The sequence below is a fragment of the Olea europaea genome, unplaced genomic scaffold (genome assembly GCF_002742605.1).
Source record: "Olea europaea var. sylvestris unplaced genomic scaffold, O_europaea_v1 scaffold298, whole genome shotgun sequence".
Classification (NCBI taxonomy): domain Eukaryota; kingdom Viridiplantae; phylum Streptophyta; class Magnoliopsida; order Lamiales; family Oleaceae; genus Olea; species Olea europaea.
Window position 1 is genome coordinate 307,733 of NW_019248434.1, and position 12,215 is coordinate 319,947.

The 12,215-nt window shown below is 35.4% G+C and overlaps 1 protein-coding gene across 3 annotated transcripts; it reads right to left on the bottom strand.

The window, feature by feature from the left end:
• Positions 1–1,768: 1,768 nt before the first annotated feature.
• Positions 1,769–7,231, bottom strand: LOC111384717. 3 transcript variants are annotated; one of them, XM_023009036.1, is made up of 5 exons: positions 6,901–7,231; positions 5,555–6,054; positions 3,403–3,807; positions 3,012–3,217; positions 1,833–2,166 (listed from the first exon to the last, which is right to left on the bottom strand). In XM_023009036.1, the coding sequence occupies exons 2-5, from the start codon at positions 5,985–5,987 to the stop codon at positions 1,921–1,923; spliced, it is 1,290 nt and encodes a 429-aa protein (XP_022864804.1). In that variant the 5' UTR covers positions 5,988–6,054; positions 6,901–7,231; the 3' UTR covers positions 1,833–1,920. The 3 variants fall into 3 exon arrangements, with proteins under 3 accessions (XP_022864806.1, XP_022864804.1, XP_022864805.1); XM_023009037.1 differs by lacking the exon at positions 6,901–7,231 and adding an exon at positions 6,543–6,583; XM_023009038.1 differs by lacking the exon at positions 6,901–7,231 and having other exon boundaries at positions 1,769–2,166; positions 5,555–6,577.
• Positions 7,232–12,215: the final 4,984 nt, after the last annotated feature.

The window sequence follows — 12,215 nt, forward strand, 5'->3', positions numbered from 1 at the left end:
GCGGATCCGCTCACTAAGGGATTGATACCCAAGGTCTTTCATGAGCACAGTGCTCATATGGGTATAGTGTCTCTTGAGGATATCTAGTTTCAGTGGGAGTTTGTATTTTTGCTTTTCATATTGGACACATGTACTGTTATTTTGGATACGGTTTAAGGTTAAAGTTATTTTCAGTTATAAAGTTATTTGGTTTATTATCTCTGAACTTGTTCAAAATGATCTCACTAAGGCATTAAGATGGACCAGTTGGAAATAGGTGTTACAGATCACATCATATGTAATTTCCATGCTATACATTCATGCTTGATCCATGTCATTCTGTTATATTGATATATATGACCATTGATGGGTTTAGCTACATGAAAGTAGCAAAAGCCGCTTTGATCCTATGTTGATATGATTGATGGATGGAATTGTTTGGGGATACATTCAGTAATGATAGCAAAATTCTGAGTACTCATAAGGTTATGTTTAATACACAATTATAAGGTGACAACTATAGCCCAACTGGGAGATTGTAAGGATTTTTAATCCATCGATAGACTTATATGTGTGAATAATTGTATGTTAAATTAAAGGTTATCAAATTCGGTTGAGTCCAATTACAGTGATCTAATAAAGTTTCGATTTTAGGCTTTAATATATCCAATTAAAGTATGGGTTCACATATGTGTAGAGATCGGGCCCAAGTCCTAATTCTATGATGGGCCGAATTAGGTCAAAGGGTATCGCTATATAAATATGGTTATGGTCCCCAGATCACACGTACGTATTATTCATTATCTACTACATCCCATCACAGAGAAAAAAAGGAGACAGCGTGTAGATTTGAAAGACTATACCGCAAAATTCGTTATTATATTAATCAGGTCTGATTCAGGTACGCTTCCGCTATAGTTCTTCAATTTCTTGATGATTTAACATGAAAGATCCGGTGATTAAAAGCATTAAAATATCCTACACATAATTCTCTACATGGTCTCTTTCGATGTGCCAAAATTAAAAAGAAACAAGATGCATGAATGAAGTGTTAATAAGAACTTGAAAACACAATTTATAAACAATCTTCTAGTGCACGTGATTGCTCAGTTGTTGATTCTAAATAGTATTGACATTCGAATAGAAATCATTTTTTCAATGTCATCAAGTCATTTTGCCATATCATCTAAGTCATTAATTTTTCAAACAGAAAGAGACAGTGACAAGTGAGACAACGCTTTGTTCAATTCAGTGACCAATGTAAAACAATGATGATAGTATAAACTAACATTGAGATATTAAACCTGCCAAAGAGCATGATCTTTTGCACATATTTGAAAAGAAAACTTGCTAATAACCCAAATGTAAGCAACACTCAAAAACTTAATTTAATATTGTACAAGACATAGGAGTACTCAAAAAGTCTCGTGATAGAGTTGCTTTTATAACAGCACAATGAGGAGGCTCTTAGTTTCTGTTCAATGTGTGATTCACTCCGACTATACTACGAGTTCAATAGACATCCTGATAAACTAAAATCCTATATTAGCGAAAAATAAAATTTCTATAGATAGTGGAAACTCAATTATCGAAAAAGTTGAGCCAATTTTTGCATGTACATTACTCGTAAAATATAGATCCCATAATATTTGTGCAAGAAAACGTGTAATTTCCCACGCAACTAAAATATCTCCATTTATATGTGAGAAATTAACAGCTACCATAAGAATATTATGTAGCCTGTTCATATAGATTTCATCAAACCAAAATTGCAGAGGTACTTCTGCGATTGCAGGAAAGATATTTTCCCTTATAATTACTACGGCAGCTACAAGTTATCCATAGCATTTCACCAAATTATAATTCCATTCCTAAATGCATGTGATCACCCCGGGGGTGGGGGGATATATCCAATAACATTTTTACCTGGTTTTTGCACAACTAACAGGGAAAAAGGATTGGTGATGGATCTCTCTGCAGCTTACCATCAGATATAGCTAATTTCTTCATCTTCTCTTCGCACCAAAACATCTGCTCTTTGCTTATCCTCACCATTCGTAATACCCTTGACACAATTTTTGCATCGATAAGTCCAAGCAACATCACCTTGTCGTCTTGTGAACTAGGCCATGACTTCTTTCTATAGCTCTTTGTTCTCTTCCATTGTTCCTTCAGTTTCATTGCTTTCTGTAGTTTTTTCAGATTATAAGTTTAGCAAGAGATGTACCTGATGATACCTTCACACTGAAAGATCATATTCACATTTTCATTTTCCCTATTCAGACTTAGAAAGCTCACTTTTCACGAACTAAGACCATATGTGGAGAAGAGACTAGTGCTGAAATTAAAAAACATTACAGGAGTTGTGTTCAAGTAGAATTTACCTTCAAAGATGTGAAACTATTCACCAATTGAGATTCTCTGTTATATCTTCCATTTAGGGAGAAGAGCATTACTCTGAAGATAAATTTTTTGTACCTTGTTACATTCACAAAATAGGCTAAACTTTATAAACTCTCTAGCTTATTGATATGAGAGAAATTATGCCCGAACTGATCTTATCTGAATCCTTATACTAAATGATTGCTTTCACCAGAAGGCTCCGAATTGTGTACAGATTTTTCTTCTCATCATTGTTAAACCGACCCATTTTAAGGAGTTGATTATTAAATTCGCTGTGAAGCAATAGATTGGACTTACCAAAGTGAGAAGTTAGTAAGTGGTTGCACCACCATAAATAGTTTGTCCTCCATTTCCTCCTTCAAGGTAGATAATTTAACCTTTTCTCTCATAAACTGAAGTTGACTTGTATTATTATTATTATTACTACTGTTACTGTTTCTGTTATTATTATTATTATTATTATTATTATTATTATTATTATTATTATTATTATTATTATTATAGCATGATTTAATGCAAAGATCACTTTGTGCATATCATTGTCAAAGATTCAGACTTTAGTGTGCCTAATGAAGTTGCTAATTGAATGGATTAACGCTGTAGAGATAACCATGGGAGATTGAGCTGACCTTCTCATGAGACGACTGAATCTGTTGAAGGGGAGTAGCCATCTGGTTCTGACTTCCAAATAAATCACGGATGCCACCTGATTTTTTCTGGTCCATCTTCATGAATTGGTGGAAACTTAAGATTGAGCTTTCAATTATTCTAATTAGATCAGGGGCAAGTACCACAAAATCCAACTCCTCTTCTCCTTTCCTTTTCTCATCAGAACCTAAAATTCACAAGACTGCTCAGGAAAACAAAACACAGTCCAGCTTTAAGCACCACTAAGAATATACAGATTAACAATAGAAGAATAATTCGACTAAGTGTTCCATATGGCAATTAAGGCTAAACAGGATTAAAGCAGTTAAGGAAAAAGTACACAACTCAATAATTTTACAGAATATACATCACCTTGGATCTTTGGAACTTGTAGCAGTTTAGGTAAAGAATTTCTTGTTCGGGTGTAGATTTCTGGCCTTGAACCAAGCTCAAAAGGTTCATTTTCAATAAACCTCTGCAACAAAACCTGGAATTGCTGAAACTGTTGGGCACTACGGTTGTAACAGGTGGAACTTTCAGGTTGGCATGATATTTTATGGTTCAGCTGTGTATATTGGCAGTGCAGTGCCTCCCAAGTCAAGCACACTTGTGCTACATATGCTGTTTCAAGATCCTGAAATGGGTCCCTTTCAGGCTGCTGCAATTGTTCAGATTCCTCTTCCGGTTCTTCAAATTTTTTGAGCGAAAGGCATCCAAGTGAAGTAGCAAGCTTTTTGGATGCCAATCTTGGTGACAGTGTTGAAACAGTTTGAGAGCCTGAAACATTTTAAACTTGAATTTAAATAATAAAGAAAACAAATTCAGCAACCAGCTTAACAAATTTAAGATACAACAAATTGAGAAAAGAACTAAGGCATAATAGATGTTCACCATGTGATGCATAACGATTACCCATTAATGGTAGGACAACTTAGTGAATTGTTTCATGTTCGTATTTGAATTAGAGACGTTCAAAATGCTGAATCGACATGAACTATAACCCCTAGCCTTCCAAGCTAACGATGCAACTCTAACACGACATGATACAAAGACATTAACACATGATTTTTCAAAAACATAGAACACAAACACATTAGGGACACATTGATTCAAATTTTCTTACATTGCAAATTCATATAGTATATTCTTATACTTTTTAAATAAAATCATTACAGTTTTTTATTTTATTTTCGTTGGTGAAATCTTTTAAATCGGAAGAGTAACTAGTAGTTATATTATAATAACTAAGTCAGATCATAAAAATACTGCTAAAGAATGATTTTGCATATAGTACAATGTCCGAAGTATTTGAGACGACAAGCACATGTTGGGCATGGATATATGACCCTCATAGGAGTGTTCATGTTTCATAGGTCCTCAAGGTCATTTAATTGTAAAATGACAACCTTACCACACACATGAGGAAACCATCCTCAGTTACCTGCTGCAGAATAGCTAAGGCCAAGGGAAGGGGGTGGTATTTCAAGTAGCGTAGAAAAAAGATCACAGCTGAAAATGCACTTCTAAGAAGGAAAATTGACTACTTATGGAAAACTACCACCTGGAGTACAAGTGAAGAAATTCCGGAATCGGGCCACTTGGAAAATCCATTTGTAGACATAGCAGGATTAAGTGTCATTTTCCAGAAAGAAGGATCTTTAGAACATTCACACTCTCTCCCTGAGGACCATATTGGGATTATCCCATGTCAAATGGCTAGCAAGACAAAATGGCTTCATCTCAAACCAAGATTTTTGATCCTCAGGATTCAATAGATATGTAAAATGGAGAATAAGCAAGAATGTAAATGCTTACTATCAGGTTTGAGTTACGAGGATGGAACAAATAATGATCCTGAAAGGATTCGGAATCAAGTCCCAGATGGTCAAATCACCATTGTTTCAGGGGTTACTTCCAAGAAGGATTGATCTATTTCTTGACAAAAGAATTTTATTTAAATGCTTTCGTGAGATTGAGACACAGCAGGTAGAGATCGAGGAATCAGCCTCAACCACACAAGTCAAAGAACTAAAAAAGGAAGAAGTTACAATAGCTGGAGTAAATAAAAGTTTGGTATTTATCTCAGAGCAACAAGAGTCACATACCATTTTATAATGAACAACCAAAGGTCGGAAATGAGGCAGTAGAACATAGTTTGGGTCATTATTGTCATTCACTTCAAGAGAACAAACATTTAATCTGCCAAAATCTCGTCCAAGTTGAAAAAAGAAAATGCCATGAGCATCAACCACTAACCTAGTGGTCCAGTGATTGTCAGAAGCTCATTTAAAATGTTTAGCAAGCTAACTAGCAAAGTGATCTAGTACAATTTTGACAACAGCATTTAAACAAGCGTAAGGCTGATTAGATGCATTATATCAAATATGTCGCCAATCTGCTTTAATCTGAAGCACAATAACAACTATAAAGCTAATAGATCTCCAACATTGATAAATATACAGAAATAGATCCTTGAAATATATTACTCGGGAAGCAAGCTTGTTCGAGTAATCAAAGAAATTACCAACTTCTCGCAGCTGCTGAGCACTCAAGCGATCAAAAAACAGCATCCTCTCACAGTATCTGTCATACACAGCATCAAACCCAGACCAGAATTGCCGGCCTTCTGCTTCAATGTCCCTCCACTCACAAGAGCTGGTCTCTCCCTCTTCATCTTCTTCTACATCCTCATCCTCTGGAGCCGTTTCCTCAGGTATTAACACCATAAAACTGTTTCGCCGCAGCTCTTTCAGCCTCCTCTTTATCTCGTTTGTGATGAAATCATCATTAGCTTCTTCTTCTTCTATTTCAGTATTGGTAGAATCAGCATTGACCGATTTACCCAATACATCAACAGTGTCTTTTTTGGGCTCTTCCTGATGCAGCTCTGGCTTAGTAATAACTTCCTGATTTGGCTTGCGGTCCTTCCTAAACTTCTTCAGTTTGAAGAAATCCATAGCTCAATGGTTGCCCAAATTAGCTCTACCTACTTATTCTTTTCTCCAATCCACACATTCTATTCACCTGATCGTGACAATTTGATTTGCTTTCTTTCAACCATCACTCAAAACCCATAAATCATACATTAGAACAAAAACGTATTCCACATTCAATAAAGAACAGATATTATTCTTTTTCAAGAATACATAAAAAGTACCCATTTTTAACCCAGAGCATATCTACCGGGAAAGATGATCATCGAAGTGCCAGCATAAGCAAATCTTTCCAAAAGATACAGATTCATTGAACTTAATGAAAACCCAGAACTCTTAGAAGCCAGGATACACCTTCAAAGGGCAAAATAATTTTTCTTCCCAGAATATTTTTCAAAAAAATAATAATTAAAATGAAATGAAAACCACTAATAAACAATCTAAAGAGGATACATTTTTCCTGTACATCAATACCTTGATTCTCCAAATATCCCCCACTAGAAATTGAAAAAACAAACAGGGAAAATTGGAAGAAAACCCGAGAAGAAAAATTAGTCTTAAAATGCAAAAATCACTTACAAAATATGTATAAGATTTTCAAGGCTCCATTGTACATGCAATTCATCGAAGTGCCAGCATAAGCAAATCTTTCCAAAAGATACAGATTCATTGAACTTAATGAAAACCCAGAACTCTTAGAAGCCAGGATACACCTTCAAAGGGCAAAATAATTTTTCTTCCCAGAATATTTTTCAAAAAAATAATAATTAAAATGAAATGAAAACCACTAAAAAACAATCTAAAAAGGATACATTTTTCCTGTACATCAATACCTTAATTCTCCAAATACCCCCACCAGAAATTGAAAAAACAAACAGGGAAAATTGGAAGAAAACCCGAGAAGAAAAATTAGTCTTAAAATGCAAAAATCACTTACAAAATATGTATAAGATTTTCAAGGCTCCATTGTACATGCAATAAGCAGAACTTCCGAAAAGCAGCAGAATCTGAGAGTGAAGATGTAACCCTAGAAGAGATGGAGACAGTGGCTTTAAACGGTAAAGCAATAAATGCGAAAATTTGACTACGATTTATGATTATGCCGATATCGATAATAAATTTTGGATTTTGATAATAATTAACGGGTGTTTAGTATTTCATTTTGGTTAGTAGTACCATGTAATGAGATTTAGATCACATAGTCCTAAAAATGTAGAACAAAAAGAGAGCAACCAGCGTATGCGTATGCACAGCACAGGGAATATTGTCAGAAGAATAGTATTACTCATCATACAAAGCCGCGAAACTATGTTCTTTTGATTTTGCCCGTTATTTTTATATTTACCATCTTATCCCCATAAATTTCCAATATGATTTTTTTGCCCAACATGGATGACAAAATGTCATGTGTTACTCCATCTATAAACAAAATGGGATACGAGGAGAACATTGGTTTCTCTTTCAACTGTTTAATTTTTCATATTTAGGTTTAATTATAATTATGAAATATAAATAAACAAGTAAAAATTAAAATTAAAATTTTTAGTCATGCTCCATAGCTATCTCAAGATACAAAAGTCCATGTTTGGCTAAGCTTATAAGTCGTTTATAATTTAAAAGAAAGTAGAAAATTTTAGCATTATATAATGAAAAGCTCAGAACTTATTTTTTAAATATTATACTTGGCATTTGAGCTTACGTTATGAGTCATAGGTTTGATCCAAAATTCACGTCTAGCTCAATTTGACTTTGGGCTTCGAGTCTTAGGTCTTTTCTTTTTAAACCACTACAATAGTAATAATAAAAAAAGAAAAAGCTAAAATGCAAATCCTTGAAGGGAACACATGACATGATCTTTTTGAACTAATGAATGTATAAAAAGTAGGGAATGTGGATAGAATACTTAACTAACCCAAAGATTTGTCAGTGGCATCGACGACTTTTTCTAGTGGTAGAAATGTCGTCGATGGTTGTTGACATCATCGACGAAGATGTCGTTAATAATAGCAATGGCATTGCATTGATGATCATTGAGGATATCTTTGTCATTAATTCCATTAGAATTATCGACACAATAATTTTTGTTATAACTTCCTATAGTAATATCATCAACCATTATTAATGAAGATTCATTCAAAGATTATTTGCTCCATTTATTTTTTCATTGCCTCTCTAGCAATTTTGCATGCCCAAGCTACATTTGAATCTTATCTAAACATATGTATGATGATTTATAATAAAAAAATAAAAAAAAAATCATCCAAACCATCAAGATGTTGTAAAATGTTCAAAATTGTCAAAAAGATCATGATTATTATCGAGCCTATTATTCTGATTATTAGATCAATTCTCAAGATTTATCAATCATGTTACATAGGCATCTCCATTGACTGCTATGAATGATCCCAAATAATTTTATTGAAGAAATCCTATTCGGTGAAGAAATTGGATTTGTAAATGTCGACAATAGATTCTACAACTGAGAAAATCGAATCAAATAGGCCATCAGTAATCCTACGTAACTGAAAAATTGAACGAAGAAAAATGATCGCAAAAGATCTTAAGAGGGCATTGGTGTGGTGCTAGCTGAAGCGACGGTCAAGTTAGTAAAGCTCGTAAAAAATTGTATGAATGCCAGATGAAAAGAAAGAAGAAGTGACTTAGAGTAGAGTGGATTAAGATACATAAATGTTTGAGTGACTACAAAATTTATATGAGTGGGATAATCATCCAAGCGGGATTGTTAGGGATTCTTCAAGATTTCGTGGTTGGTTAGAGCTAAATCTAATATGATCTAATCTGTTCGGTTGAGATACCAAAGCCATTTACATATAACTATTATTGGATTAGGATAAGTCACAACGTGATTTATCTTGAAAATAAATTATTAGAGGTTTCGAATTGATATGTGGGTCTTGGACCACATATTTGGATTAATCGTTATAATGAGTTGGGCCAAGAATGGCGCGATTGGACTAGAGCTAAATCTGATCTTATCTTATCTGTTCGGTTGAGATGCCAAAGTCGTTTACAGATAACTATTATTGGATTTGGATAAGTCACAACGTGATTCATCTTGAAAATAAATTATTAGAGGTTTGAAATTGATACGTGGGTCTTGGACCACATATTCGGATCAATCGTTATAATGAGTTGGGCCAAGGATGGCGCAGTTGGACTGTATGTGTACCCTATTTTATGGTTTGGGCCGCTTGGACTTGTGGATTAATTTTTACCATTACAGTTTGTCATCCACTCTTTTGTACGAGTTCTACTCGAATGAAAGAGTAATTCGGGCTTAGGGATAATCAGACCCTTGGTTGAGAGTGAGCTTTGATCATAGGGCAGACCATTTGATCATACGGTGGTGAGTGAACATCATCCGATCATTAAAAACGTCATGAAGATTATTGTTCGCTTGTTGAGCCCTACGATTTTATAGGAATTATTGCATGATCGGGAGCCATACGACACTTAGAGGAATAAAGTACTACTAGCCGAGCCGTACAATTTTTTAGCTTGTAAGTCGGTTAGTTTTTGGTTCGGCACGATTTGATATGTAAAAAAATATGAAAGCATATATATATCCCCATGGCTTCTAGTGGAAATTTACCACATGGTAGTGGTACCACGAGGTAAATTCTACAAAAAGGTGGCATGCATGCTACTTGTGCGTGCAACTTTATCACCACTCGTCCATTGTCGAGTGGTGGTGGTAACCCTTATATATATAATCCATCTAGATCGTGCGATATGCACTCCTTGATTTACTAGTTCGATCGATCGATGTATTCATTTGAAAGGAAAGATCATTGATTCGTAAGAATCGTGCCATATGCATTTCTTGGTTTGCTATTTCAAATGATCAGTATGTCCACATGAAAGAAAAGATAGTTTATTTGTCTAGATCATGCCATATTCATCGCTTGGTTTACTAGTCCAAAAAATCAATGTGTCCATTCGGAAAGAAAGATGCTTATCCGACTAGATAGTATGGTACGTTCTACACAGCACATTAGTCAGGATGATGTGAATGTTCATCTACAAGGTTGAGTGAACACATTTGGTTGATGATTCTGAACACATTTATGAATTCATTTACCCATCTCGTTTAACATGTCAATTTCTACAATTTAAAGCATCCTATCCTCATTTTTCAAGTGACTTGGGTAATTATCAAGAAGCTTCAAAAATTTTGGTGAGTTTCTCTCCTATGTTCTTCAAGTTCTTGCCTTTTTTCGAATGTTCTTGAGTGTTCTTCAAATCTTTTTTCAAGTTCTTTGGTGTTTGTATTGGTTTTGATTTGGTGTTTCTGGAGTTTGATCCATCGTAGAGTGAAATCGTTAGTGAATAATTTTTTTGATAAACAATAGATTGGAGTGATTTTTGAGACATTCGGTATGAAATTTTGGCCGAAGTATGGCCGACCGGTGACATAAGTAAGTCTAACAATCCAAGTGAAAAACTCGTGGCTAGATGATTATATGGGTTTAGCTTGTCCAGACAGGCCAACACTGGCCGAGTTCGTAGGTGATCCGAGGATTCATTTCTCTTATGAAATTGATCTAGAGAGCATTGATATTAATAGTGGTTCAACCAATCCAAGTCCTGATGATGGCCATCCTAGACATAGTTAATTTGAACAGGGCTATCCAAGCGGTAGCAGCATCATGTTTAATAAGAAAATACCGAGCATGAAACGCCTAAGACATTCTCGCATTTGTTAAACTTTTTCCACCACGATTGCACGAAAGAGTTTCATAGAATGTCCCAAGTTGGATGTTTTTCTATGAGTTGCCATTTAAGGATGGCTTTCAATTTCTGATTCTTCACGCGTTGGAGTATTTTGAGATTGCATCGAGCCAAATCGTGCCTAAATCTTGGCAATTGCTTTTAGCACTTTAGGTCTTGATTGAGCGACACGATATCCCATTTGGCATGCTAGAACTACTGCATGATTATTTCATAAGGGAACAGATGGTGAAAAAGGTCAATTTTCCTTAAATGCAAGGAAATTTTCGATTCACTGATAGTTGGTCTTTCTTATGGGGATAAAGGCTGGAAAGGGTATTATTTTCTCGCATCAGGTGACTTTTTTCGATCGAAGAATTATCGTTGCGTATTGCAGCTGGCTTGCTTCCAATGCGCTTAACTGATTCGAGGTTCTTATTTCATTTTCTTATAGGTCTTCCCATCAACACGTGGCCCATCGAAGGCTTGTTCGTAAAAGAGCATATTTTTAAGACCCTGGCGATACCCAAGGATCAGAGAAATTATCATTTCCTTCTATCTTCAAAAGTCCTTTCTTCCAGCAGCTTATGGGAACATACTTCTGCAAAACTAAGAGGAATTCTTTCCGATTTTCCAAGACATAAGATCGCTATTAAATGGTAAAGAGAGGTATAAAAATTCTTGGTAATGACATTCCTTTCGGTGGTCTACTTAACTCAACCGATCATGAGATTGCAGATCAAATAATGTCAAGAGTGGTAGGATCGTTGCTTGATGCTTTGGAAAGGAGAAAGGCAAAGGAGAAGTCTAGGAAGATTTCTCCTTATACGGTACTTGCTAATACCCCAATTTCGTCGGATGGTCTTTTGAGCCAGACCGAGCTACCTGATGCTTCCTCCTTATCGATCTGATTCGATCATACTTACTTTCTTTCAAGCTCATCTACGTTTTCTAAATTGGGAGTGGTTGGACTTAGTGAAGGCCTTTTATTTCTCGAAGATCGAGCACTTTATGAACAACTTTGTCCAGTGAAGGCAGCTAAAAATATGATGGCTCAAATTTTTAAGGTTTATTTTTGTATACTTCTTTATGGATAACCCAATCGGTTGACACGAACTCATTCTATTGATTCCAAGGCTACAATGAGCTATTTTTTAGAAAAATGAAGTTATTAGGCAGGCTAGAAAGGCGCCCTCATTGCAGGATGCGAACACTTTATTACGTGGAGAAAATGAAAGTTTGAGGGTAGGGAAGAAAGATGCTGACTTGGCTACTAGAAAGGCGCTAGATGAACTAGTTGAGATGGCTCGCGAGAAGCTTGCAGTGGAGGAGAGTTTGCAAACATGAAGAAATATTTAGTAGATCAAATTGCTTCTATGGAGGATCGTCTAGAGAATTGCTAGTTGGAAGTTGAGATAGCCACTAGAGCCTTCCTTATGAATGATTATGAGAAAGGTAGACATGTCAAATGGGACGTGGATAAAGCGATTACTGATTATGCTGAATTGTGCCAGATGCTTG